This window comes from Neoarthrinium moseri, assembly GCF_022829205.1.
Source record: "Neoarthrinium moseri strain CBS 164.80 chromosome Unknown scaffold9_Wmoseri_CBS_16480, whole genome shotgun sequence".
Lineage (NCBI taxonomy): Eukaryota > Fungi > Ascomycota > Sordariomycetes > Amphisphaeriales > Apiosporaceae > Neoarthrinium > Neoarthrinium moseri.
This window is the reverse complement of record NW_026055123.1, coordinates 550176-577623: the sequence shown is the minus strand read 5'-3', so window position 1 is coordinate 577623 and position 27448 is coordinate 550176. Positions and strand designations below refer to the sequence as shown.

General features: G+C 55.2%; 10 protein-coding genes across 10 annotated transcripts; 6 read left to right on the top strand and 4 right to left on the bottom strand.

Moving 5' to 3' along the window:
* Positions 1 to 272: 272 nt before the first annotated feature.
* On the bottom strand, positions 273 to 1137 carry JN550_003777 (uncharacterized protein; the record flags this gene model as incomplete). The annotated part of the gene is made up of 3 exons (XM_049315218.1): positions 273 to 560; positions 636 to 937; positions 1023 to 1137. The coding sequence occupies 3 exons, from the start codon at positions 1135 to 1137 to the stop codon at positions 273 to 275; spliced, it is 705 nt and encodes a 234-aa protein (XP_049174347.1).
* Positions 1138 to 2077: 940 nt separating this feature from the next.
* JN550_003776 (uncharacterized protein) lies at positions 2078 to 3301 on the top strand (the record flags this gene model as incomplete). The annotated part of the gene is made up of 1 exon (XM_049315217.1): positions 2078 to 3301. The coding sequence occupies one exon, from the start codon at positions 2078 to 2080 to the stop codon at positions 3299 to 3301; it is 1224 nt and encodes a 407-aa protein (XP_049174346.1).
* Positions 3302 to 3370: 69 nt separating this feature from the next.
* Positions 3371 to 4560, bottom strand: JN550_003775 (uncharacterized protein; the record flags this gene model as incomplete). The annotated part of the gene is made up of 2 exons (XM_049315216.1): positions 3371 to 4157; positions 4274 to 4560. 2 exons carry the CDS (start codon positions 4558 to 4560, stop codon positions 3371 to 3373), a joined length of 1074 nt encoding a protein of 357 aa, XP_049174345.1.
* Positions 4561 to 5219: 659 nt separating this feature from the next.
* Positions 5220 to 6808, top strand: JN550_003774 (uncharacterized protein; the record flags this gene model as incomplete). The annotated part of the gene is made up of 2 exons (XM_049315215.1): positions 5220 to 5594; positions 5657 to 6808. 2 exons carry the CDS (start codon positions 5220 to 5222, stop codon positions 6806 to 6808), a joined length of 1527 nt encoding a protein of 508 aa, XP_049174344.1.
* Positions 6809 to 7783: 975 nt separating this feature from the next.
* On the top strand, positions 7784 to 8257 carry JN550_003773 (uncharacterized protein; the record flags this gene model as incomplete). Its single annotated transcript, XM_049315214.1, has 1 exon — positions 7784 to 8257. The coding sequence occupies one exon, from the start codon at positions 7784 to 7786 to the stop codon at positions 8255 to 8257; it is 474 nt and encodes a 157-aa protein (XP_049174343.1).
* A 175-nt stretch (positions 8258 to 8432) lies between these two features.
* JN550_003772 (uncharacterized protein) lies at positions 8433 to 9053 on the top strand (the record flags this gene model as incomplete). Its single annotated transcript, XM_049315213.1, has 1 exon — positions 8433 to 9053. One exon carries the CDS (start codon positions 8433 to 8435, stop codon positions 9051 to 9053), a length of 621 nt encoding a protein of 206 aa, XP_049174342.1.
* Positions 9054 to 10749: 1696 nt separating this feature from the next.
* JN550_003771 (uncharacterized protein) lies at positions 10750 to 14159 on the bottom strand (the record flags this gene model as incomplete). Its single annotated transcript, XM_049315211.1, has 2 exons — positions 10750 to 13872; positions 13929 to 14159. 2 exons carry the CDS (start codon positions 14157 to 14159, stop codon positions 10750 to 10752), a joined length of 3354 nt encoding a protein of 1117 aa, XP_049174341.1.
* A 2436-nt stretch (positions 14160 to 16595) lies between these two features.
* On the bottom strand, positions 16596 to 19292 carry JN550_003770 (uncharacterized protein; the record flags this gene model as incomplete). The annotated part of the gene is made up of 1 exon (XM_049315210.1): positions 16596 to 19292. The coding sequence occupies one exon, from the start codon at positions 19290 to 19292 to the stop codon at positions 16596 to 16598; it is 2697 nt and encodes an 898-aa protein (XP_049174340.1).
* Positions 19293 to 19728: 436 nt separating this feature from the next.
* Positions 19729 to 20748, top strand: JN550_003769 (uncharacterized protein; the record flags this gene model as incomplete). Its single annotated transcript, XM_049315209.1, has 1 exon — positions 19729 to 20748. The coding sequence occupies one exon, from the start codon at positions 19729 to 19731 to the stop codon at positions 20746 to 20748; it is 1020 nt and encodes a 339-aa protein (XP_049174339.1).
* A 2263-nt stretch (positions 20749 to 23011) lies between these two features.
* On the top strand, positions 23012 to 25647 carry JN550_003768 (uncharacterized protein; the record flags this gene model as incomplete). Its single annotated transcript, XM_049315208.1, has 2 exons — positions 23012 to 23529; positions 23628 to 25647. The coding sequence occupies 2 exons, from the start codon at positions 23012 to 23014 to the stop codon at positions 25645 to 25647; spliced, it is 2538 nt and encodes an 845-aa protein (XP_049174338.1).
* Positions 25648 to 27448: the final 1801 nt, after the last annotated feature.

Here is a 27448-nt window from a genome sequence, read left to right as displayed (position 1 = left end):
GTTAGCGGTTTAATTGCATTCGTCCCATTTCAACTCACGTATCGCGACATTGTGGACAGAGGCAGAGTGTGGAAAATGTAACGTTTGATTTTGCTCGCGCGCACCCCAGACCCAGCCCCAATCACCGGAACGCCAGACGCGCAGAATATGCCATTAATAGATTTGAGGCCCGATTCCTCGATGCAGACAGCAGGAGATTTACCCCTCTCGTGACCGCGAGAATATAGACATGCAGGGAGCGAGAATTGTCAAGAATAGCTGCTGCTTGGCGTTCATTTCTTGCCCTTCTTCTTCTTGGAGGGCGTGGCGGTGGCCGAGTCGACCAGGACACCGTCGTCGTCGCTGATGACCGCCTTGGCGTCCACCTTGGGCTGGCCCTCGTCGTTCAGCTCCTTCTCAAAATCCTGGCGGATGGTCTCGCGGCGCTTCTCCCACCACTCCTTCTCGGTCTCGGTCTGGGCCTGGATCTCGTCTAACCTCTCGCGCACCATGGCGTTGGCGGCCATCTCGTTTGCCGACTGGAAGATGGTGTTGCCCCAGCCCGGCACGAGGGCATTGGCCTGTCACGGTCAGTTCAGCAAAACGGCATGGGTTGGAGAGGGGGGGGGGTAAAGAAGGGGGGAAGTTCGACTCACCTCCATGACGACCTCACGGAGCTCCTCCTCGATCTCCTTCTCGGCGCGCTGGAAGCGCTGGTTGAGGTCCTCGCCGACGCTACCGCGCTGCAGCAGGACGTTGAGGGCCTGCTTCGCCTGGCGGACCTGGATGATGCGGCCAATGTCCTCGACGGCGCGACGCAGCAGGGCGGCGCGGATGACGCTGTCGGGGACCTTTGTCTTCTTCTCGCCGGCGTCCGAGTGGGCGATCTCGAGCAGGGACGAGTAGACCTGTCTCTGCAGGTGCGGCGGGAACCAGGGCTCGAGGTTGGCGAGTTGCGCTGTGGATGCGTGTGTCAGCCACGGTCTGGAAGCATGGTGCAGGGTCTCTAGAGGGGGGACAGGGAGCAACGAGGGCACACGTACAGGCTTTCCTCTTGCGGTAGATATTCGAGAAGGTGTAGAGCATGCCGGCCAGGACCGAGATGTAGGCAAAGGGGAGCGCAAGGCTCCACCAATCGACGTCGAGGAAGTCGAACATGATGCGCGCTGCTGTGAGGAGTGATTCGGGGTGTTCCAATGTGTGGCAAGGAGCGACACGCGCGGCGGGAGAAAGGAAACACGCAATGCACCGGTGCGGCAAGGAGATGTGTATGTACGGGTGGTCGTCGTGGGTTGCGAAGACAGACAGGCAGACAGACAGAAAGGCAAGTTTAGGTATATTGGGCCGTGGAGTGGAATGAGAGGACACCAAGACCAGACCACAAGCAGACCCCCGGCACGATCTTGACAGTTTTCAAAAGCGCCGCCGCCCACGGCCACCGGCGCGGCGGGCGATTGGGTCATGGCCCAGAGCTTCCCTAAATTTAAGCTGGCTCCAGCGCCATCCAATGTGTCTGTCCACTAAGAGGACGACCACCCCTGCCTCTCGGGGCGCTGTCCTCAACGACCAGGGGTCCTGAACCGCTGCCCACTGTGGCTGCCGGCCTGCTGCTGACAGCCTGCAGGTGACGGCGAGAGGCTGAGCGCGCGCTCCAGCGATGACCTGGGGGCCTAGGTCGGGTCGGGTGGTACCTGGGTAACTTACGGCCGGGGCCAATCGCACCGATTGATCCGGCCCAGCGCCTCACCGCCCAAATTTTCAAAAATTCTGCCGCCTTTGCCAGCAGACGCCCGGTTGGCCCTTTCTGCGCGCTGCATTGGCCCTGCCGTAGTGGGGAGAAAGCTGCAGGTTTCCTGAGCCAGCTGCCATTCGAGTCTTTTGACCAAGAAGCAAAAGGTCCTACCTAAACCACCTATGCACCTTACGGGATACTTCACAGGTCTTGCGGGTTTTCTCCTCTCGGCTCACGACGACAGATAGCGAGCGAGGAGAGAGAAAAACAGAGAGGCAACGAGGCCCCCCTCGCCCGTCTTGAGCGCACTCTCGCGCGCCGCCCGGCCTCCGCCGTGACACCACCGGGGGAAAGAAGAAAAAAAAAATGTCGAACCCCAAGCCCGAGTTCCTGCGCTTCACCGGCCACCAGTCCTTCGCCCAGCGCCTCGTGCTGTCGACCCTGACCGGCCGCCCCGTCCACATCTCCAAGATCCGCACCCAGTCGCCCACCAACCCGGGCCTGGCGCCCCATGAGGTCTCCTTCCTGCGCCTGCTCGAGGCCGTCACCAACGGCGCCTCGATGCAGATCTCCTACACCGGTACCACCATCACCTACCACCCGGGCCTGATCACGGGCGCCGCCCCGGGCGTCGGCGCCGTCGGCGACAGCGCCGATGTCATCGAGCACAACATCCCCGCCTCCTGCACCCGCGGCATCACCTACTTCCTGCTGCCCCTGTGCCAGCTGGCCCCCTTCTCCAAGGCCCACATGAACGTGCGCTTCACCGGCCCGGGCGTCATCACATCGGCCACCGAGACCGGCGACCTGTCGGTCGACTCCTTCCGGACCGCCATATTACCCATGTACGACCTGTTCGGCATACCCGCCGCGCGCATAGAGTTGAGGGTGATGCAGAGGTCGTGCGCAGGGCCCAGGGGAACGGGCGGCGCCGGCGTGGTCGAGCTGCGGTTCGCCAGCCAGGTCCGCCTGCCCAAGACGTTACATCTGAACCGCAGCCCCGGCAGGATACGGAGGATACGCGGCGTGGCCTATGCCACGGGCGTCTCGGCGAGCAACAACGCGCGCATGATACACTCGGCGAGGGAGGTGCTGAACCCCCTGGTGGCAGACATACACGTTGCGGCACAGTACGACCAGGCGCCGCTGGTGGCGGCCGGCGACAAGGCCGGCGGGAAGAGGAGGATGGGTATCGGGTTTGGCCTGAGTCTCGTGGCCGAGTCCAACGCCGCCGGCGTCCTGTATTCGGCGGACATCGTCGCGCCGGCCGAGGGAGGCGTCGTGCCCGAGGATCTGGGGAAGCGGTGTGCATACCAGCTCCTGGAGGCCATAGAGACCGGAGGGTGCGCCAGCCTGGCGGCCTCGAGCACGGTGCTGACGCTCATGGCCATGGGATCGGAGGACGTGGGGCGGCTACGGATTGGCAGGGGCGTCATGGGCACGGAGCAGGTCATAGGGCTGGCGCGGGACCTCAAGACCTTTGGCGCCAGCAGCTGGGGTCTGAGGGACGTCGACGACGACGACACGGGCGACATCATTGTCTCGGTGAAGGGGACTGGTGTCGGCAATGTCGGCAGGAAGGTAGCATAGTCTGATCTGGTCGGGGAAGCGTTGATGATATCCACATTATATTCTGTACAAGTGCTCTTTTGTTAGGTGTCATGACCGTCCCACCTGGGCCCCCGTCTGCGCCGCCGCGAGCCTGGCCCTCCTCTGCGCTGCCAGGGCCGCCAGGGTGGCATTGTAGCCCACATTCTGCAGCGTATACGCCGCCGCGGCCTGTGACGTGTTTCCCCGGTCCGTCCAGGCCGTCCTCAGCGCATGTCTCACGTGCAGGTCGGCCAGTATCGCGTTCCCGGACGACAAGACGTCCTCAAGATTCTCGTAATCGTCAGTTCTCCGCCGGCCCAGAAGCGAAGACCGTTCTTCATCCCCGTCGTCGTTGCCTCCCAGGGGCTGCATCTCGATATCATCCGTTGCGTCTGCCGCCGGCGCATCTCGGAGAACGCCTCGCTCCTCCGCGTCGTGGTCCTGGCCCGTGACGGGCGGCGCGTCCGCCGCGCCCGCGCCCGCGCCCGCCGCGTCGGCGGTCTGCGGCTGCTGGGGCGGGCTGACGATCTTCTTGACGCGGTCCTTCTCCATGCTGACGGCCAGCATGACGCACTGCAGGGCCAGGACGACGGCGTCGAGCAGCAGCAGGACGAGGCGGGACGAGGGCGGCTTCTGGCCGACGAAGTCGACCAGCACGCCGCCGTGCAGGTAGCCGCGCGCGGCCTCGCCGGCGGTGGGCAGCGCCGTCGCCAGGTGCAGCAGCATGCACAGCGCGTTGGCGCCCACGATCAGCCCCACGGGGTAGTTCAGCAGCGGCAGGATGACGTGGTCGGCCTTGACGCCGAGGAAGAGCCAGTGCGGGATCCAGCGGATCATGAGGCGGAAGAAGGAGCAGCTGGATAGGCGGGGAGCCCGGGACGTTAGTGTCACAGGTCGGTGGAATTGGACGAGGGGGTTGCGGTTGCAAGTGACTTGCTTCTACAAGAAAGAGAAAGGGGTGGGGGGGCATACTCCATATAGTACAGTGTGCCCAGCTCGGCGTATATCAGGGTGTCGAGGCACAGGAGCAGGTGAAGCAGGAAGTCGAGCTTCTTGGTGAGTCCCGCCTTGGCCTTCTTGGAGAGGTGCGGCTCCTGGCGCCGGCGTCGCGAACCCGGGGCAGAGCCATTGTCTTGTCGCTGGTGCTGCTGCTCGTCGACATCGCCTCCGTTAACAGCAGCGGCGTGGCTGCGACGGGCTGGGCTGGCAGGGTCGGGGTCAGGGTGCGCCGGCGAGCTCGGGGAGGGATCATGGTTCATAGCTCCACCTCATTCGAAGGTTGAGAAGCCACCGGGGTCCGAGGATGTGGCCTCACATGCTGTAGCGGGGGACGGATGTGTTGGCGTGTCTTGCGGTCCGGCGGGCGCGTTGACGTCGAGGGCATGAGTGACCACAGTAGGATATGGAGGGAGAGAGAGAGAGGAGAGCTACCTAGGTATGGGCTGGGGTGTGGTCATGTCAAGTCATCCCGTGGTGTGAGGTTAAGCGACCGCCAAGAGGCATTCCCTCTGTGCACAGGCGTTCATAGCAGGGACTGCATTATTATGCAAAAAGCTACAGCTTATGCACCAGGCATATATACATACAGATAGACATACATGTTAGTTATGCAGCCCACCCCGCCTTGGCACAATTGGGCTGCCCGCCATTCCCCCCCCCAAGACCAGGACCAGGACCAGACATCCCACTTCGAAATTTGGCCCGAGCTGCATTTTGGGGGTCGCAAAGCTGTGACTCAAATTATCCCATCCCACCCTGTGACGCTGCTCCGGCCCCGTCCCCGTCCCCGTCGCCGTCGTTATCCTCGAGAGAGAGAGCAATCCTGCCCTCGCGACCCAACCACGCCCTCGTCCTCTCTCCTCTCTAGCTCCCTCACAACTCGAGTCCCCAACGGTCGCTCGACGTCCAGCATCACAAGATGGCCGGGGATCTCACCTCCCAGGTTCTCAATGCCTTGTCCAAGGCCGACCCCCTGCTGTCCACCGAAGCCTTCCCCGATGTCTCCTTCGCCGACCTCAAGGCCGTGCTCGACAGGCTAGCCTCGCGGTCCATGGTCGAGTACAAGCAATTGGAGCGCGAGGAGGCCGTTCTCCTGCCCGAGGGCGAGCAGATCCTCCAGAACGGCAGTCATGAGGCCCGCGTCTGGGAGGCCCTCAACAAGGCCATGGGCGCCCTGTCCGTCCAGGAGATCAAGGCCGCCGTCGGCGACGACAAGGTCGCAGGCTTCGGCCAGGGCAAGGCCATGAAGGCCAAGTGGATCGGCAAGGCCGAGGGCGGAAAGTTCACCGCGCTGGTGAGTCGACCGACACTGGCCATCGCCTGTCCTCGGGCTTCACTGACACACCATGTCTCCAGGTCGACTCGATAACGGATACCACCCGAGACCAGCTCCGCACCATCCACGAGACCCGCACCCTTTCTGACGCAAAGGTCATCGCCGACTTCAAGAAGAGGACGCTGATCAAGGTCCAGAAGGTCCTCAGCTTCAAGATCCAGAAGGGGCCCAAGTTCGCCCTGGAGCTGGTCAAGGAGGAGACCGACCTCACGGAAGAGATGTTGGCGACGGGCTCCTGGAAGACCGCCACCTTCAAGCCCTACAACTTCAACGCCCTGGGCGCCGACCAGCACGCCGGTGCCCTGCACCCCCTGATGAAGGTGCGCCACGAGTTCAGGAACATCTTCTTCGAGATGGGCTTCGAGGAGATGCCCACCTCCCGCTTCGTCGAGTCTGGCTTCTGGAATTTCGATACCCTCTTCGTCCCGCAACAACACCCCGCCAGGGATCTGCAGGACACCTTCTACATATCAGACCCCAAGCTGGCCGACAAGCCGCGCGCCGAGGATGCGGATGACAAGAAGGACTACGACACATACTTTGAGAACGTGAGACAGGTCCACGAGAGCGGAAAGTACGGCTCGATAGGTTATAGATACCCGTGGGCTGAGGAGGAGTCGCTCAGACTGGTCCTGAGAACACACACCACCGCCATCTCGACGGCCATGCTGCACAAGCTGGCCGACAAGAAGGGCCCCGACGGAAAGCCGCCGCCGGCCCGCTACTTCTCCATCGACCGTGTCTTCCGAAACGAGAGTGTCGACGCCACCCATCTTGCCGAGTTCCACCAGGTCGAGGGTGTCATCGCCGACTACGGCCTCACGCTCGGCGGTCTGATGGAGTTCATGACCATCTTCTTCAAGAAGATGGGTATCGAGGACCTGCGCTTCAAGCCTGCCTACAACCCCTACACCGAGCCCAGCCTGGAGATCTTCTCCTTCCACAAGGGGCTCAACAAGCTGGTCGAGATCGGCAACAGCGGCATGTTCCGCCCCGAGATGCTCGAGGCCATGGGCCTGCCCGGCGACCTGCGCGTCTACGGCTGGGGCCTCAGCCTGGAGCGCCCGACCATGATCAAGTACGGCATCTCCAACATCCGCGAGCTGCTCGGCCACAAGGTCGACCTGAACTTCATCGAGAGGAATCCCGCCGTGCGCTTAGAAAAAAACTAGATAGATCTCATGACTGGAAATGGAAAAATTTTCAACGCTTTCCGAAGCAAGAACACATGATGCTCGTTCTATTTTGTGCCCTGTCAGTATCGTGACTGCAGTGGAATCTTTCCGCGCGATGGTGCCAGCGTCTTCTTGCATTTGCCTACAAGATTAATCACTCGAAGGCCACCACCAAAAATCCATCTATACGCTATAAGTCATTGTACATATGACATTTCGTTCTGAGGTTTTCGTAGTTAGTCAAGGAGCCTTCAGGAGTGTGTCTGTGACCTTCTTCATAGCTGTCTCCTGATCATTCTGGCCGACAAGACCTGGGCTCCGTGCCTAGATTAGAATTGCTCGTCTTACATGGAGAAGCACATGAGCTACGCCTTATGAGAGGGCGTCTCGTGTGTTCGTTCGTCTCTACGGCGCAGTGAGTTGCCACTCTGAACCTGTATCCTGTCACCGCAGCCGGGGCTACCACTGGGAAGCAGGAACTTTTGAGATTATGAGGTTGCGTTTGGGAGGCGAGTATATCGCGTACTTGCTCTATTGCCTCCCGCCGTTCTTGCCGTTAGTTGTTTATTATTAAAATATATTTGTCAACAGGTGGCGGCCACCACAATCGTGGTCATTGGCAACTTCATTCTCACACAGCATCAACCCACTAACCACAAGGAGAGGTGTTAGATTTCATCATCACTTCTTGCCCCCAGTTGGTATCTACTTGAGGCACCACTACACCTGTTGCCTCACTTCACTTCCATCCACGAGGTACCTATTTACCTCTTCCCCTTCGGATGTCTGGCCACGACCTCATCATTTCACATCATCTCATCAGAAACACCTCAACATCTGACAACGCTTGACTTCTGGTGGTATCTGCACTGATACCCGCCTTCTCCTGGTCGGCCAGCTACTGGCATTCTCAGCCATACATTCGCACATCAAATCTCACCACACTTACATTACCCTGAGAGAACCGGCACCATGCGTTTCAAGTCAGCTTCGGAGGCGTACCTGGAGATTCGGCAAAGAGAGTTGAATGAAAAAACGTCTGCTGCTTTAGTCGAGTACTTGAGGACGTTTCATCGAATTCTGCTCCATGATCTTAATGAGTCCGGGTTCTGGAGGGCTGAATTCGAGGAGTTTGCCGACAGCAAGAGATTCACTTTCACAGTCGACCGTCAGACGGCACTCATATCGGTAGAAGACAAGAGCGATAACCCAGTCGTCATGATTTCCCGTCTGTTCCTCGACAATCGAGGGGAGCACATCAACGATGAAATCGTTGAGGTAGCTGATGGAAAGTTCAGAGCTTGCCTCGCGTTGTACAGCCAGCTTCTTATTCATGACCTCTGGATCCTGCAACACTACTACGACGAAGACGGAGGCGACAGGACTACAGTCAACCCGATTACCGGTTTCATGATCCTACCTTCTTTTGAGGACGAATCAGATTAAGGATCACCTTGACCAGGCAAGAAGCCGCACCCATGAGGATTCTCACGTAGGCCATAACAAGGTGGACATAGTTCCATTATCCAGGTTGTGTGCTGTCAAGCCGGCATTCATTGTGAGTTCCCGATTCCCGTTACCCAATTTGGAATCAGGCGAGTTCTCCGATTCAAATTCTCACATGGACCTCGACAACAATCGACGGACGGAGGTTGCACAACTCAACAATACGTTCACTTCTTGCGGTCCCCATCCTTCCTTTGTACTTGTCAAGCTGGTTCGCACATATCAACTTAAAGAAGCTCTCACAGAGGAGACTGGTTCTGAGAATCTTCATCCGTCAACCTTCACCCATCAAGCCCCAAGCATGGCTTTCATGTCAGCTTCAGCCACCTACCTGGAGTGCCTTCGTTCGGAGTTACGGCTGCACATGAACGCTCACATGGTCTACTGCATCAGAAATTTCCATCGGCTGCTCCTAGATGACCTCTACCAATCCGACTTCTTCTGCTACTTCGACGATTGCAACTCTGAAAAATTTGCGTTCAAGGTCGACACTTCTTCGGGGCTGGTGTCATTTGAGGACGTAGATTTTCCGTACAAATCGCTCTCGGTCATCTACCTCGAGGACCGCATCAAGGAGTTCGATTTCGACGACAAGATTCGGCAGATCTTCAACTTGTACAGCCAACTCTTCATTGACGACCTCCGACGTCTCATGACATTGAAACTCGAGCTGGACGACATGTTGTTCGTTGTTGACGATGAGCTCGGTTTCATCATCCTGCCTTCTGTCCTTTGAAAACATGGCCACCCAGTAAGTGACCTCGCATATCTCTCCCGATCGAAAATTACCTCGTTACGAGAACATGTTCTCTGACATTGCAACCACAGTTGGGCTGGAAGTGGTATTACGGAATGGTTTCATACAAGGGTCATCAAGAGCTTTTTTTTTGCGCGGCATTTTCACCTCACGGATCTGAGCTAGCTCACATAACAGTCCTACAGGCAACGAAATTGAGCACTTTGAGGTAGACCGTGTCTCTTCTTGGCCTAATCATGCTGCAAAAATTCCGAACGCTCTGGTATCTGAAATACAAATTCTCGCTCGATTTCCTCATGTGATGTCTTTCTTATCTGCTGCTTGCCGATTTTGGCTCGGCAACACTCTAAAAAAAAAAAAAAAAAAAAAAAAAAAAAAGGCGGGAACATCCGCTTTTGCCAGACAGTGCTAACCTGTGCATCTGTGTTTTCGGAAAATTTGTTCTCGAATCCTCATTATGTTAGAATACACTTGTCTTTCATAGAGACAGGAGAGACAAACATTTCTCTTGCATCTCCTTCCTACAATTATGCGCGGCGTTTCCAGTCTGTCATGCCAGCGAACGTACGACTAACCGCGCCTAATTGGAATAAAGTCTAGAGGTTTGAAACTCCCAAGTTCGAGATGACAGCTCCAATCTACTGAAATGTAGTGTGTTGATCTCGGACAGACGTCATGTTAGGAGAGGTGCATGATAACATTTGAGGGCGATCTAGTCGATCACTCCCCATGTACACCATAGGTGCTTACTTCTGGTTCCGAAAGATGTCGACGAGAAACACCTGTCATTGGGTATGATGGAGTGCCTTGAGGGCCGTAAATCATCAACGTCTCGACTTGTGTTTTTGACTCAAATCACGTGTCTATTCCTTGCTGATCAACACTTGTGAACTGGCCAACGGAATATGGCCTCAGAGTCTTTGAGGAACGATAGTATTTCATTGGATCACCTTCAAATTTTGTTCCTGACTGTTATTTCTCGTGGGTAGCTCCGGATCCATATTTTATACGTCTACAATACCGTTAGACCGGAGCCTGCCTGCCGGAGATACCATTCATGGGCTCATAGTTCCTACTTGTCAGGGACTAGCCTGGAGAATGCTTACGCAGTCTTGCAGAGTAGCCCGGCTCGACATGATCCGGGCTAAACAGTTTTCGCCGTGGCGCTGGACACAGTTGGGTTCTGGCAAAGAGTAATCGACCGTTTGCATCAGCGTCTCGAATATGTTTTGAATGAGAATGACGCGCCTAGGGGAAAGCGCTCTCTTATGGCCATAACCCATCGAACCACGCAAGCTACTCTACGTTACTATAGTTCGTTAACTTTGATTTTATTTTTCCACAATCGAAATAAAAACGTAATTTAAGTCTCGTCTAAAAGATTTTGTCTATAATGATGAAATTGCTTCCGCGATACACTCACATCTGGAGAAGCTCTGCTTCGATTTAGGTGCCGGCTCAGCGCAATCAATCAGTTTCGCAGTGACCCACTGCTTGGGGAAGAGACCAGGATTTTGATCCGGAACCTTCGCCGCGTGGTTTTGGAAAGCATGTGTCTATGAATCGAATAACCTCTGTCTATATAAATTGGCGACGCCCACGGCGGTTATAGTGATTTCTTTTGTAGAGTGAAGACTTATTTTCTCGGTGAGGTGTGCTGGGACAATTAACAGACTCAGGTCTCCGCGGATCCCTTCGTGCTTTGCCATTTTCCAAGGATGCTCCTCAGTTTACCCTTCACCATATCCGCAGACTTGGGTCTCTGTGGGACCTTAGGAGGTCCAAGCCTATCATTATGGCTGGAATGCCTTGCTCCTGATGACCCAACCCGGCCAGTCTGGTCTCTGGTTAGAAGCTCCCGAACCGCGCCTTTCTGAATCATCAAACTTTTCAGATGTTCGTAGAAGAGTACCAGCTCTTCACTACGTGTTTCAGTCTCTGTTCTAGGCTGGTACCTGATGGCAAATGGGTCCATGGGATTTGCAGGGGAATACAGAGCTTTAACGGCACCCAAAGGAGAAAATGTGGGCCGGTAGATGCTCGTGTCGTTGGCTTGCCTTTTTTTCGAGACAACTTCAGCGTTGACATCTGCTCCGTGTTGGACAAAGTTAACCAGGAGCCTGGAGTAGGTGTTTGCAAAGCCGCCGAACTCAAAGTTTCTCCAAAACTCTCCTTGCCTTGTTTGGTTGGTCACCCCATACTCAAGCATCAGTTGCCATGCACTCTCCTGTGATATGCCATATCGTGCATTAGGATCAGCGCCTTGATCGAGAAGATAGCTGCAGATGACGGGACAGCGCAGCGCCATGGATTCTTTATCTTGCCTATTGCCTGGCCAAGGACGCCTAAAGAGCATATTGTTGGTCGTGTCGAAAAGCAAGCGGGAAGCTACGGATCGAGCCTGCCCCTGTGGAAGCGAGGAGTGGGTGTATAATTGCTGGAGGAAGTCGGCCAAGCAATAAAACCCCGCCATGGAGTAGAAGTCTATGGGCTTAGCAGCACCACGCAGACTAAAGTCTAAGCCTGTATTCTCGTCGTCAGCCGCATATTCCCACCTAAGCTCCTGTGCGGCGGCCCAGTGAACGTCATTAGTCTCGTAGAACGCCGTTTCTCTCAGGCGCTTCCGCTCTGATTTAGATCCTTTCACGGCGTCAAAAGCATGCCGCGTTATGTAACACGCCTCCGTATCCTCCCAATGGGATGTCATTGTGCGATCCAGCTCCTGAAGTATGCTTGGCAAGACAGGTCTCCCCTCCCTTTCAGCAAGATGAGCATAATGCATGGCACGTTGCATGTAATACCAAATATCACTCTCGTCAAGAATGATAGGTGATTCTCTGAGAGAAGTTTTGCAGAGAAGGACGCAAGAATGGCAGAGCCCCACCGCCGGATGGAATCCTGAATCGACTGTCAGGCTTGAAATCTCCTCCCAGACGTCGGGATATCGCAGGAATTCGACTGCAGACCTGTGGATGAATTCAACGTAGAAATGTCTGATCTTCTGGGAACTGAATAGTCCTTGCAGCTTGAAATTAACAGAACGGAGTTCGAGGATACCAGCGCATCTTGCTCGAATCCTGCCTTCTGTTGAGTCCACGATCTCCTTTTCCCTGGACATTGCAAGGGCGTCGACTGGTAACTGGAGAATCTTAGCGACGTCCCAACCGGCATAGTGCAGCTGCATTGGTGTGAGACGATGCTCTCCTTCCTGCTCTTCAGAAGCCATCAGACACATTTGAAATAGCTCCGATGCTTGTTTCCGATAGATCTGCGGCAAGTGCCTAAACATGGCCGCGTATAGATCCTTGAGCTCCGATGGCAACTCATCCAGACGACGGCGCAGCTCGCCGATGTCATCGAAATTCTGAAGGCCAACCAAGAGCGAGCGAACGACGAGAACAACCCAAAGAAACACGCCACAGGATTTGGTCACAATTTCCTCGACGAAACTTTCCCACTCGCCACCGTGTCTGTACTCCAGTCGTTCTCGCAAAAGCTCTTCGGTATAGCACCGGATATCATCCTTGGTTAGATCCTGGAGCTTCATGTTAGGCAGGCTTTCAAAGGCATTGACACAGACTGGCAATGGCCGACTGGATATTAGGAGTTTGACATTTGGATAAGCTGTGTTAATCGAAGCCAGTAGATTCACGACTTCAGCCTCATCTCCTTCGTACTCATCGATGCCATCTATGAGGAAAAACAAACGGAACTGAGAGCTCGATTGATCCAGCAGCCGGCGAAACCAACGGAGAAGTTCCGCCAGAGACGGAGCTTCCAAACGAATTCTCTTGGCCATGTCGACCCCAAGGATACGGAGCTCGGGCATGACGCTAGGGATCAGGCCAGGATGTTGACAGAGAATGTCGTAGAGCAGTGAGCGCAGTAAGCCCTCTTGAGATTTCTGGAGAGTGGTCCCTAGGTTCCAAAAGAAAAACGAGGCGCACGCTGCTTCATTTTCAGAGCTTCCAGTCCATCTGCGTAAAAGTGCTTTCGTTCTCGGGTCGTTGAGAACGTGTTTCATCAAAGTCGATTTGCCGGACCCAGCCTTGCCGTTGATCCAGTAGCATCCGCTTCCAGACTCAAACCATTGGACTAAGGATGAAGCAGGATGTTCCGCGTCCAGCGTATCGTCCAATATCCAGTTGAACGTGGATGAGTGAGCCTGCTTGACACTGTCATGTCTATCACTATAATATCGAAAGTACAGGCTTCTCAGTGCCATATCCTGGATAGGTTCGAACCCCCGGAGCTCAGCGCGTCCCACTGTACTACCCTCTTCGGCTGTCAGTGTCATCAGGCTCTGAGCATGGGCTTCCGAGCTTCGCTGATATACTCCTTTCGGAGCGATGACATGATTTTCGCCATTTTGGAGCGTCAGAATCGCCGAGAGAATCTGATTGTGCTGTGTAATGTCACGGGCACCCGTCTGATCCAGCCTATTTCGCAGTGTGGCACCCTGATTTCCAAGTTTTTCAAGCCGGTTATTCGTGACAGCCAATACTTGGACGATATTTGAGTATTGCTGGTTCAAGTCATCAAATCGTTGCTTGTGGGACTTGCCGAGATCATTCGTGGTTAAGCTGAGGTGTTGCAGCATACGTAGCACCAACTGGCTTTGGTAGGCTGCCATCTTCTCCATCAATCGAGTGATATCGTCATATTTCCAAGCGGATTGCATTAATGCAATTATCTTAGAGAGAGCGTGGTTGCCTTGTTGAATTCTCTTCAACTTCGCGAAAATTGCTGCAATCTCTCTCGCCACGTCGTAACAGCCTTTGAGAAGGTCGTCGATAGCCTGCAAAGCCTTAAGCTCCCGCACCCTATAGCCACTCGCTTGACAAGCATACTCACATCGTCAACTTGCTGGTGCTGATTGCGAGACGCCAAATCCTGCTCCTGCCTATGTTCGAAACCAGCTGACAAATGGAGAAAATCCGTCGCTATACTGTCGAATGCGATGCCCTGCAAGAGTGAAGTGTCACCAGTCTCGTACAGTTTCTGAACGTCGCGGCATCTCTTTGTCGCAAACTGAACGAACTGAACAACAGCCGCCGCTATGCCTAGAGCAGATATGGGATCCATGACTGGCACTTCCTACGAACAGGAAATAATCAACGGAAAAGATCAGGCTGAGGATTGAGGAAGCGGGGCTATGAAGAGCGGAGGCTGTGCTCAACCTGGTAACATGGCGGCGGCTACGAGTTAATAGGCCCACAGGTACCCGTGGTGATCGCCATTCAGGCTTAGCGCTATTTGATTTTCTTTACCACGCCGCATCTTGGTTCTGTCCATTCTGATGATAATTAGTAGAGCGACCAAACGCCTGGGCAGCCTGGGTCTTTGAGGCAACAGAAATTACTCATTCCTAGCCTTATTCGTGGCAGTTAGCTATGGCTTGACTATTATACGACTCCTTTCTTCCTCAGCTGAATATATGGCTTGCTGTTTTTCAATATCCTGCTGTACTCTTGTCCAAATTCCACCCGTGCCCGAAACAATACGCCCATTGTCCGTCTCTTGTGCAACCTGTCCATCTTGGGGACTTCGACGAAGAACTTAAAACACATTGGATAGAGCTCGAGACGAGGATTTCAGAGGTACCATCAATCTTGTCAGAAATGAAGAATCACGGGAGTTATAGGTGATTGAAAACAGTCTATCTAGAACGATGATGGTGGTGACAAGCCTAGGATCTCGTAGGACTTCACCCCGAAGACGACCCCAATTTTATTAGTATGTCGCTTGAAAATACTTTTTAAAAAGAAATACAAAAGTAGAAATGAAAATAAAAATAAAAAGTACACATTCTCGTAATTACGACCGATTTATCTACCCAAAACAACCTCAAATAGAGGTGTACGACCAGAATTGGTGGAGTTACAGGGGGGGTTACAACAGATACTGCAGATTTGATACAGCACCATTAGCAAGGTCTATTTAATTTCTGAAACCGCACTGGCGAACCCATTGCTCTTCAGTAGTCCCAATTACCTAAGAAAATTTCCCAAGGGGTTGGGCCTTAGACCAGGCGTCTCTTGCGGCAACATATCTCTAGTAAATGGCCTGCGAATCATCATATCTCAAACACGGGCTAGTGACTGCCACCGGGGTTGACGATGTGGACCTCACTGGTCATGTCATTGAACAGGAAGCTGGCTTGGTGAACGATCGTATACCTGTCAGATACCTGAGTTAGCGGTATTTCTTATCCTCGCAGCTAGCTCAGAGTCAGCAGTCAAATGCAGCAGAATTTGTTCCTCGACTAGTTCATCGCTGATTGCTCTTGGTCCAATTCTACGTTTATGACTGGCAGAGCTATCAGATCTGAACATATATCTCAGCAGACAGTCCTTTAACACTGTTGTATGCCCTAACACATGAAACTTGCTACAAAGTGGTGGTGCCTTTGATGATGGAGTAGCAATTTCGAATCCACTCAACTCTCGCCTAACAGTTGGTAACGGCAAAGACGAAGAAGAAGCGACTGCATCTATACGTTAGCGAGGATCCAACAGCAACCGAGGGGTATCTCCACGAGCTAAATGCCAGCGTGAATGGAAATCTTCAAGTTCCAAGGCTTTATCGTATGCCAATAGGCCTTCTAGCTTATGAGCACAAGGTAGCACTTGAGATCGAGTGAAGGCGCCGGTACATAGTGGCAAAAGCGGTGGATTGCTTTCAAACAACATTTTTGGCTGTGCCTCGACCTTTCGGAGGGCTTCGTGCGATACCCAACCACGTACCATGCTATACAGTACTTCCGAGTGTTCAACAGGAATTCGGATTTGTTCTTTGACTTGGTTCTCCCGTAGCTCTGTGAGCTGGTTTTGTAATGCATTTTTGATAGCTCTCCAGGCGTCAAAGAGATTTAAGGTAGACAGACACCTTTAGGTGACTTATCAATAGCCAGCGGATACCCTCATTTTGTGAAGAAACGACGTTGTCAAAATGCCGGCCCAGAGAAGTCTCGAACATTCATCAACACATCAGACCTATATTGTCGAGATACCCCAAATGAAGATACTGAATTTTGCGAAGGAGAGAAAGAAAAGCAAAATTTGACATCCTTATATGACATTGCCACACGCAGCATGGCGTTGTGGCACTCATCGATGGCCAATGAGACAACGAGCTTAAATTAAGTTTTGGCTAGAAATGTTCGAGACAGCGTAGCCTCTGCACTGCAATTTTAACCCTCACGAAAGGGATGGCAGCCCAGGCGAACTTTCAAAAACATTTCTTGGTATACTATACACTAGTTTTCCGTTCAGCCCCAACGCGGATGATGAATCATACCAATATAAAAGGCTTTCATCCTCAACGAACGATGCATGAATAGGAAGACGTCGCCTTAACGTAGTTATTATTAGCGTAGGGACCAGTCACCAACGCCACACAGCTTGAGCCGCAGTCGGCTCCACGGAAATCGTAGTTCACAAATGTAACAATGCTTCTTGCCATATAAAATAATATCTATCCACAGAAACGCCACTGATGCCCCCCTTACACTGAGTTTTGCTAACCGCGCTTGGCGGCGCGCTTGCGCTGTGCCTTCTCGCGCTCGTAGATGTTGGCCTCGCGGCCCTCCTCGCCCTGGATCTCGGCGACGAGGCGCTTGTACTTCTTCTCGTAGGCGGCGTCCTTGGCCTTCTTGATGCGCAGCTTCTCGCGGGCGGTGAAGCTGGCGTCCTTGCGCAACTCGCGCATGGCGCCCTTGCGCTCGCGCTTGTGCTCGGCCTTGAGCTTGTTGAGCTCGGCCCGCTCCCGGTCCGGGTCGTAGTGCTTGTCCGGGTCGAACTGGTCCTCAAACTTGGGGATGTTGCTCTTGATGGCCAGCGGCCGGTGGTGGTGCAGCTCCAGGGTCCGGCGCTCCATGCGCGCCAGCTGCAGGAGGCCGTCGAGCTTCGTCTTGGTCTTGGCGATCTGGCTGTTCAAGCCCTTGGGGAACTGAGACCGGCAGGGCTTGCTGGCGAGATGCTCTAGTACGTTTGCGGCTTGTTGGAAGGTCTCGAAGAACGAGGCCTTGCCTGTCCAGACATTGGCGGCAGAGTCTAATAGCTTGACCGTGGTGTCTACAAGTGCGATCTTGGCGTCCAACTGTCCGTCCTCCTTTGAAGACTCGATGCAATCAGAGGTTTTCAGCTTCCGCACGGCCACATTGCCAGCCTTCTGAATGCGTGTTCCTTCTACTGGCTCGTGTACTGGGAAAAAGCCGAGCTTGTCCTTTGACTGGACTGGTGCCAGGGCAGCCAGAGTGTTGAGACTGAAGTTGACCAGCTCTGGGACATATCTCTTTGATACTGTCTGATATTGCGCCGCCAGAATGGATAGGTAGGAGCCGGTAGTGTAATCGGACAACTGGCGAGGAATCTTCATACCAAGATAGCGACATATTGTCAACAATGCTGGCGTGACGACTTGGTGGAAGTGATCAGATGTAGGGAAGATGGTTCCAATGGTGGTTAGGATGATGAGGTCTCCAACGCTCAGATCGAGAGGCCGCTTTGCCATGTCCTCGAGATGTGACCTCAGCTCAGTACCAATCTCGACAGCATATGTCTTGGCAAGCGAATGTACGTGTCGCATGAGGCTCTCGATCGTCTCGAACGAAGGCCGCTTCTGGAGCGCCATATATGACAAGTGCTGAACAAGTATTCTGGCGAAAGCTCCCAGCTTGGCTTTGTTACCGCTGTCTAATTTGGAGTGGTGAAGAGCACGAATGCGCTGAACCACGACAGGCAGCTTCTCGACTGGAACAGACTTTGTCATGCTTAGGAAGTCTTCATGTGTCTGTGGACAGGAGAAGACGTAGGGCAGGCCATCTGCATCTTCCTTCGTACTCGCACGATCAGCGACGCCGTCAGGTTTTAGGGTGAAAGCCGGGTTGTTCGCTTCCTCTTCGTTCAGTAGCCCCTTGGTGAACTCATCATCATCGTCTTCACCATCCGCAGAGGCATCGTCGTCCGAAGATTCCTGTTCGCTGAGGGATATGTCGGAGCCCTCCGCAACTAGGTTATCTTCTATTAAAAAGTCGTCTTCGTCATCGAAGCCCAACTCCGTAGCTGTAGGCCGCAGTTTGAGGCCCTTGCCAAGCCCAAACGTGTCCTCCTCTTCTTTCTCGATGAACTGGATCGGCCCGTTGGCTGGTTCCTCGTCTTCCATGTCGGAAGCGTCGTCCTCACTTTCGCTCTCGGGTGCGCCTTCCATTCTCCTCCGCCTCTTCTCCTCGAGCTCGCGTAGCTTGTCCGCTTCATCAGCGATCCGCTCCTCTTCCGTCTTTGTCCTGTCTGTGGGCTGAGCTCTTCGATCCTCGGCCAATTGCTTGACGCGGAGATCGTATTCCTTGTCGAGCTTGATCCTCTCGGCAGTCTTCTGGGCCTCGGTGGAGGACTTGCCTGTGTTGAACAGGAGCTGGTGAAGTTGTGGTAGTTCTTGGTCGATCTCCATGCGCAGGTCCTCGTCATCTTCCTTGACAGCTTGCCGCTCGGCCTTGTAGAACTTTGACTTGGCGATGACTTCCTTCATGACCTCTGCCTTGGTCTTCTTCCTCTCGGGTTGTTCGTCTTCTTCTTCCGGCCCACCCTCGGTCATCAGCTTCCTCTTCAAGTATGCCTTGCGCCCCTCGTCGTCGTCGTCAGAGCCGGCATCCATGTCGTCGGCCTCGTAGTCGTCGACAATACCAGGCCCATCCAGCGACAGCGATTTGCCCATGTGGGTGAGTCCGAAGCCCTCCCCGCCATCGTCATCTTCCAAGTCGAAGGCGGCGCGCTTGTGCGACCGTTGCTTTTCGAGGGCGAACCGTTGGAGAGCCTTCTCCTCGGGGGTCATGTCGGCATCGTCCTCGCCGAAACGGCGATCCAGAATGCCGCCGACCTTGTTCCGGCGTTGCATCTCGAGCAGGAGGGTCTGTCGACGCTTCTCTTCGCCGACGGCCCTGGCCTCGCTGGGGCGGCCAAAGATGCCCTTGGCGGCATTGCCGACGGCGGGACGGTTGCTCGTGACTTCGAACTTGGGTCCGCGAACATTGTGCTTCAGGTCGAAGGGGTTGAACTGCTCGCGAATGCCGTCGAGCTTGGTGGCGCGGCTGAGGCGCTTGTCGCCCTTGGCTCGTTCGTCCAGGGCATTGCGCTTCTTCTGCTTCTTTGACTGCTGGGGGCCAATGATGCCTTGGTCTCGAAGCGAGGCCTTGAGCCTCTTTAACTGCGAGCCGGCCATGGCGGATTGTGCAGTCGATTCGTCCTGGATTGACCGGCGGGCGAGGGGTCGTGATGCTCTCTCGCTCTCGTCGGTATATTTTTTTCTGGGGACTTGGGGGGAAAAATCACTTTCTTTATCGCCTATCGCTTATCGAAGCGCAGGCCTGGTCTTGGTCTCGGTCTTGGTCTTGGACTTGCTGCGCGCCCCGCCGGAGCCCCACTTCTGCTCTTCCGCTAGGCCCCTTCCAACTTTCCTGCAGCAGACGACCTCTGAGCTTATTGCAGCCTCTCGAGGTCCAGCTTCGAGCTCTCGAATCACCGATTTCTAGGTCCAGGACTTCATGATCCGCTTTGAGATGCTGCTTTCAGGCACGCTGTTGGTTTAGCAGTATCTCTCCTGCAGCACTCGGCTTCGCTTCTCCGTACCATCTCGCGAAGCATGAGGTGACGGCAGCATGGGAGTCCTCTCATCGTTACGAGATGAGCGCCTCGTCTTCTTCGGCCTCGGTCTCGCGACCGTGGGCTTCATCGGCATGATGCGCCTCATCCTGGAGCATTACCGCGATGAAGTCGAGATCAAGCCCAGGTCCCCCAAGACGCAGTACATCACCCAGGCGACAGAGGATGCTTTGGACCTGCACACCCTCAACAGCCTCCTCGACCACTACAATCCCACCATCCGGGACACTGCCACCAGGATTGTCGTCGGCAGGGCCGTCAACGATGCAGACACCATCCGCTATCTGCTGATTGGCATTACCCGCCCCAACTACGACGAGCGCGAGAAGTGCCTGCGGGCCCTCGTTTTCGCTGTGGAGGAAAGAGAGTCCATGCACGAGCCGTTGAAAGCCCTCAACACCCCCAAAGCCTACGCTGCCATCGTCAGGTGTCTGGAGCTTTGCCTGGCCGACAAGGAGCGTGGCAACCTCAACGACCTCCTATGGGACGAGTACCACCTGCGCGATGTCAATGAGCGGCGTTGCATCATGTTGGTTCAGCAATTGATCAATGCATACGGTGCCAAGATGCTCGTGGCCGCCAACTTTATCGAGAGATGGCTTGTGAAACAGGACTGGGGCGATGGAGACGAAGAGCGCCAGCGCAACTTTAGCACCTACATCAGTCGCAGGAAGAACCGCCTCAGCGATGTCTGCTCCGCGTTGACGGCCTTCAAGGAAGGCCGCAAGGCCCTGAGACAGAATAAGTTGCTGGGCAAGGGGCGCAGCGGCCCTCGCGACGGGCCAGACAACGGCGGCATCAAGGTCATCCTGGAGATAAGCATGTCGAACGAGGATGAGAACGGTGAGATCCAGCAGGAGAACTTCCAGACTGAGCTGGTCCCTAGAATTATGGACCAGAGCGACGAAGAGCAGCGACGACGCAGACGCCACCGTGAGGCTATAGTACTGAACGACGGGACGCACTCTCTTGGGAGAGGGGACATTATCGAGCGGGAGCACGACTCGCATGCCTGAAGCTCAGCTAAGGGGCTGAGAAAGCGGACTATTCTCTCTCTACGACCAAGTTTCGTGCAGTGGACATTATTCCATGAAACATGAAAACAAGCATTCCTCCGAGCCAAAAACCATACATCTAACTACGGCAGACTCGATGCCATTGCGAAGGCTCATGGGAGATATCCGCCTGAAACAGCCCTCAGCCAGCCCTTTGCGGGTTGGGAGGGACAATCCTGGAGAACTGTGGTCTACTGTGAAGAGATGGCCTACATCATAAGAGGGCAACAGAGAATGAGCCTGTTGCGGATAATTGATCGCGGCAAGGCATGCTTCCCTTGGAGCCGGGCTGCCAAGACCTACCGTACGGTCGGTCGGAGTTCCTTGGATACAGCACCTCGTATCCTGTCTTTAGTCTAGGGATTGTAACTCGTACGAAGGTTGAAGTACGGGGTCGGACTTTGTATATTAGACGTCGCATAAACTTGGTGTACAACTACTCGCGGCAGAGTTGACGGTGACACCGCCGTCGAAGCAATCCAAATTTCGACTTGCAACTCAGTGTCGTACCAGCGCCAAATGATTTGTAAATGTCGCTGTTACCCTATAGCTCATTGCGGAAATAGGTGCGGCTGGAAACTTCGTCTGAACCCTGGAAATGCTTGTGCTCGGTTGACAGCCGGGCTTGCCGGGTTTTAGCGGTGCGACAGCCGGGACAGGGCTCAAATAAGGCCACGGACGTTGCCTGGATCACCCTTGGACGCGTTCCCGGCTCCAGGGGTAAGCTGCTGGCCTAGGCTGCGATGCACTGACCCAAGAGCCCCAAAAATAATCAGAAGCAGCGCAGAAGAATTTGTCAGGTCTATGAACTGATCTACTCAAGGTTGATTGTGGTTCTGGAGTTGAATTTTCTCGCGATAGTGCTCACAGCTGTTCTGTTCTTCGTAGGCGGGGAGACCACTGTCCGATGGATCCTCCCACGCGTTGTAAACAAACCCCAAAGTAAACATTGGGCAGCGCTTCCGCACCGCTTAATCTACAATGGAGGGCCAATAGAACCTCAGTCTGCAAGCGACTGCGCTACGCCGCGCATGTTGGCGTTGCAGCAGCTTCCCCGATCGCCTCTAGCCACATGACTAGCTACATGGCGGGATTGCAGGAGTAAATACTTGGAGCTATAGGATTCGCTGCGGGTGGTGCGATGATGCAACAGGGTCAACAAAGGCCGGGACCCTTGCTGTTCCTGGCGGTGTAATTATATCTACAGCCCACGGTTGATTCGGCGGGATGGCTTACGAAGGGGGCGCTGAAACCCGCAAGAGACGACGTGGTGAGCTGCAGCTGCCGGTGATATATGACAAGACGCAGCTCGGATATCCTGCTGGAATTAATAGGACCGGCCAGCAGCGAGGACGAGGCCGCATCTTTTGTTTCGTTCTTCTCAGATACTCTGCTCGTCTTAGACCGCCTTGCGGCTCGACTCAACTCAACGGACCCTCAGTCACGCGGATAGTCCCATGCCGATTGTCCACTCTCCCCATCCGTGGCTCAGCAACGGTTCAACCCCAGGCTGCCCAGCTCCCACTGTCACCGTGCAGAGGCTGCTTAGTGTCTTTTCTGATTTTCTTGAAGAAGCGTTGAGGAGCGAGTGAGGCGAGGCTTCATCTCTTCTCATCTCTTGACAGCCACGGTCCCGTGTTGAGCCCGAGTTGCGATTTGTAATTCCCCAGAAAGCGCAGGCAAACTCTGGCTGTGAACGCCCCATTCTCGAGCTGGAGGAAAACAAACCAGAGCCTGAATGCCGGGTTGCTCTTTTCTTTATTAGATTGCTCTACCTCCCCAGCTTTGCCATCATCCCTCATCGGACACCAGGACACGGACGACACCGAACCCTCGATTTCCCCAGTCAAGATTTTACCAGTCTGCTCTAGTCTGGAGGATGCGTCCGCCGGCCTACACATAGATCTTGGCTCTACAATTGCCAAACAAAGTTACAAACAGAGTTGACGAAACCATTGACTTGGTTTGTTAGCGCAATCGCTCCCGAGCCTAGGGTGCTTGTGCGTGACACTTGTAGCACACAAGCTTCCAGGTACGGACGACGGGCCTCTGTTGTCGCGACCTACCTACTGCTTGGGGTCTGGTCGGGATTTGGAGCCAGCGGATTGGAGGCTCGCGGGCTTAGGGGGGGTCAACAAAGCGGCGAGATCGCTAGCCTCTGGCTTAGGTAGCACCTGAGCGCGCGCCCCAAGCTCCCCAACCGCAGCCCAGGGGGGCCCCCGAAATGCCCATGGCATCTGGGTCGGTCGCCATGTCGCCAGCCGCGACACCCTCAAACTCCTCCACCCACTACGCACAAAGGGCCAAAACACTGTCGCGGGCCACGGGTAGAAAAGCAGTGGGCGCCGTCAGCTCGACCTCATCGCCCAACCTCAGCTCGCTCTTCTCGGCCCATTCCAAGCTCGCCCCGGGAGGCCCCGGCTTGCTGGCGCGCAAAGGCTCCTACGCGGCCCTGACCCCTGGGTCCCTGGCCTCGATTCCGGATGACAGCGAGAACTACCCCTTCGACACCGTCCTGAACCCGAACCCGCCCTCGCCCTCGCGCAGCATGGCGCCCCTCACTCCGGGACGCGCCGGAGCCGCCGACGACTTCTTTGTCGGCGACATCGTCGACGTGCCCGGCAGCATGCACGGCACCGTCCGCTTCTTGGGCTCGGTTGACGGGAGGAAGGGCACGTTTGCCGGCGTTGAGCTGGCGCCGGACTTTGCGGCGCGCGGGAAGAACAACGGCGACGTGGACGGGTGAGTCTACTCCTGACATGAAGTCATTGTTTTTGGGCCTTCTTTGGCGTCCTCCCTTGCTCTGTTTTGACCCATCGCTGACCTATGCGCGCTGCCAGGATATCGTACTTTACCACCTCGCAACCCGGCGCTGGCATTTTCGTACCCGTCACGAAGCTGTTCAAACGCGCCTCAGGCACGTCTTCCGGCATAGCCACCAACACCTTCCCCCGAACTCCGAGCGCCCTCAAGGCTGCGGGCCAGAACACGATCAACTACACCCCGCCCACTCCCTCTTTACCCAAATTCAGTCAGTCGGTTGGGCCAGCAAGGGCCCCAAGCCCGTCGGGCAAGCACCCCCGAGTCTCACTACCGCGGCCTGAGTCGCCCGTCCGCCGCCTGCAGCTTACACGTCCTTCGACCGCGACGCCGGGTCCGAAAGCAGGGCCTCCGCGATATGGAACGCCTTCCATCAGCAAATTCGGCTCGAGCGTCCGCGGTACCGCTGGAGACCCGGCCAAGCCCCCCTCCCGATTAGAGCGCAAGCCCAGTCTGCAGCCTCGAAGCGCGTCCTCTCTCGGCCAGGCGCGTAGTGCGTCTGCTTTTGGCCAGGCTGGAACCAACTTTAGTGAAGATGAAACCACGCCTGTGGGCAACCGCACCAAGACGAATGGAAGTGTTGGGTCTATTGGGAGCTTGAAGATGCGCCCGGCCTCTCGCGCCGCCGCTGCCGAGGATGAAGAGATTGAACGTCTCAGATCGCAACTTGCTGATCGCGACCGACAGCTCAAGGACCAAGCGTCTGCACTGGCTGAGATGGAGAGCAGTGTTACGGAGCTTACATCGCTGATGGAAAACACCGACATGGGACCACCTAAGAGGAACAGCCACGACGACAAGGACACATCCCAGCTCAGAGCCTTGCTAAGGGAGAAGAACGAGAAGATTGCGATGCTGACTGCGGAATTCGACGCGCACAGGGCCGATTTCCGCAGTACTATTGATACCCTAGAGATGGCCAGTACGGAGACGCAGCGGGTATACGACGCTAGGATCCGGGAGCTCGAGCAGGAGATACATGAATTACAGGACCGCAACGAAGATGTAGACAGCGTCGCGCGTCAGTTGAAGCAGCTGGAAGAACTGGTCCAGGAGCTCGAGGAGGGTTTGGAGGATGCTCGCCGCGGCGAAGCAGAGGCGCGCGGAGAGGTTGAGTTCCTGCGAGGGGAAGTCGAGAGGACACGGGCGGAGTTAAGAAAGGAGCGTGAAAAGGCATCTGCCGTCATCAACGGAGGCTCCAATGTTGGAGATGCTGCATCCAAGGAGCTGGAACAGAAGGAGGACGAGATTAGAGGTCTCAAAGCCATCATCCACTCCCTCAGCAGAGACGGTATGGCCAGCAACGACTCCGCCGACAAGACACCGGTACAGCCGCAACGCAACCACTCTTTTACCAAGTCCGGCACCGACTCCATCGCCAAGGAGAAGCTGGAACGCGAGGTTAACGAGCTACGGGCCATCGTGGACAACAAGAGCAGCCGGGAGGAAGAGCTCGAACGTGAGCTCGAGGTCTTGCGTCGCAACAGTGCAACGACTCACCGCGGCAGCGCTATGACCATAGGCAGCATCGACCGCTCGTCGTATCGTGACTCCAAGGGCACTGTCATTCTTGCACGTGAGCCCCGGTCACCTGAACACAAGCGAGTCCCTACCATGGAAACCATGCCCGAGAGCGATGCATACTCCTCCGTCACCGAGAGTAGCACCCTCTGGTGCGAGATCTGCGAGACCGGCGGCCATGACATCTTGACCTGCTCGAATATGTTCGGCAGCCAACAGGAGCAGAGCAAAGGCAACCCCACGACAGCAAAGACTGGGAAGGACGTGGTAAAAGAAGGCCTTTCGAACCTGAACGTGCCCGGCGCCGACGCGGAATTCATGCCGCGGCCGTTGACGCCTGTTAAGTCCACGCCGGCAACACACCCGCCGCCCGCCAACGTCAAGATATTACCGAACCCCACCGATTCGGGGCCCCTGGCAGGCAAAGACAGCGGCGTCGTTGACCCAGAGAAGTGGTGTGCATTGTGCGAGCGCGACGGCCACGAGAGCATCGACTGTCCGCTCGAGGATGCTTTCTAATATCGCTCTCGGCCTGCTTCCTCCTCATCCTACCATTGATGCCCTGCGCTTTCCCATTCATTTTCCTGCCCCCGGGGGGATATGCGAGCACTATGCGCGCCTGTGCGGCTAGTTTATGCTTTTGAAAGCGATGATACCACAGTTTTCTGTCCCCTTCTACACTGCTTCATGCCTTACCTCGCCAACGTTTATTGCGTTTCTACCGAATGTTCTTTGTGATGGGAAAGGGGGATCGACCATGCGGGGATCGATCATCTAATTTGCTTGCTGCATGGACTGCATGGATAGGTCTTCTATGATTATGACATGACTGATGCGGCCTGTCTTGGTCAGGGAGTAGAAAGAGACAGAAGGGGGCAAGAGTCTTGTAGAGATAGAGCGCGAGGGTTGGCGTAACCTTGCGCGGACGTGTAATACAAGGAGTTATGGCTTCAGGTGTGGCTTGGTGATTGCAATGTGATGGCTAAGCGCGATTGTGTCTTGAGATGTTGCGATTTGTACATATTCCTATGCCTCAGACGGTTTCGCTCATTGTATTCTCAACCGAAGTCGGCGTAGGAGTTGTACAAGGGCGACGCCGATTTATCATGTGTCTCGGCCAAACAGATGCGCTGGTGTTATTTATGAATATATACCCGCCCCGTGATCTTTTCTAAGGGTGAAACTTGACAATTGATCCTACAGTCTACTAAAGCACTACCTACACCGTCAGACCAACTCGCTGGCTAATGAGACGATACAAGGCTCACACGGTCTACGGCACGCCCATCTCATTGGCAGAGTCGGTGGAAATCCGTATCAAATGGAGCAATCGTGCAGCCTCGCTGTCACACAATTGCACTGCCTGGAGCAGGACCAAGGTAGTTGTCGATGCGACCGATCGAGAGCCATGACCTTGAGGGCTGAGCGCCTTCCGCTTTTCTGTCGTATGACTGGGTTCAAGACTTATTATCATCTGTTTGTTTAATCTTCCGGTCCTCTCCTGGACAACATATGGCAGCAGGAAACGACATTGCTGGCGGTCCTGTGCAGGTCTCAGGCTCAACGGGGCACGACGCCTTGACACAACCATCAACGCCCGTAGCCCAGGCCCAGGCCCAGTGCTACAGACAGCCTCGTGCCTTCAAACCTGAGCAGGTAGTCGTCAACTTGGTGCGTGGGCGCTGCACCTGCCTGGGCAAACGTCGACTTCGGCCTCGGGGCGCGGTGATCGTGACTCCCTGGCCCTTCTCCATCATACGATCCGCACGCCGCCCAGGTGCTCATAAGACACCGGACGCCCTCAGAACTGGTCCAGGCTGACTCTTCCTCTTGCCACCCTCGTCTCCAGCATCCCATCGCCTCATCGCCAGCCTTTATTTCTTTTCTACTCCTTCTTCTCCCGGTATCGTCACTCGCTCCTAGTGTTATCCCTTTGCCCCCGAGCGGCCGATTGCACAGATTCGCAGACTTGCGCGCGCGCAAAGAAAAGGCTCGAGACCAGACAGCTCGTCATACAGACGAAATACCTACCAGCAGGACCTGTGGGATAACAAGTGGTTCTCTCCCGGGCCATTATCATCATCATCAAGAGTTTGCCCAACATGTGGTAAGGTTCAGGTTTGGATATGTGCTCAACGTTTTCTCCCCTGAAATCCGACGACTACATATACCGGTAGCCTACTGCCCACTTATCCACCCTGGCAACCTGGTACCCTCTCGTCTACGTCACTCCACTTCCTCCACCCCCTCCCGCAGCTATTTTGGGCCTCCCAGACTGCCTCTTCAGGTATGGCGCTCCCCGCAAACCACCAGTTTCAGG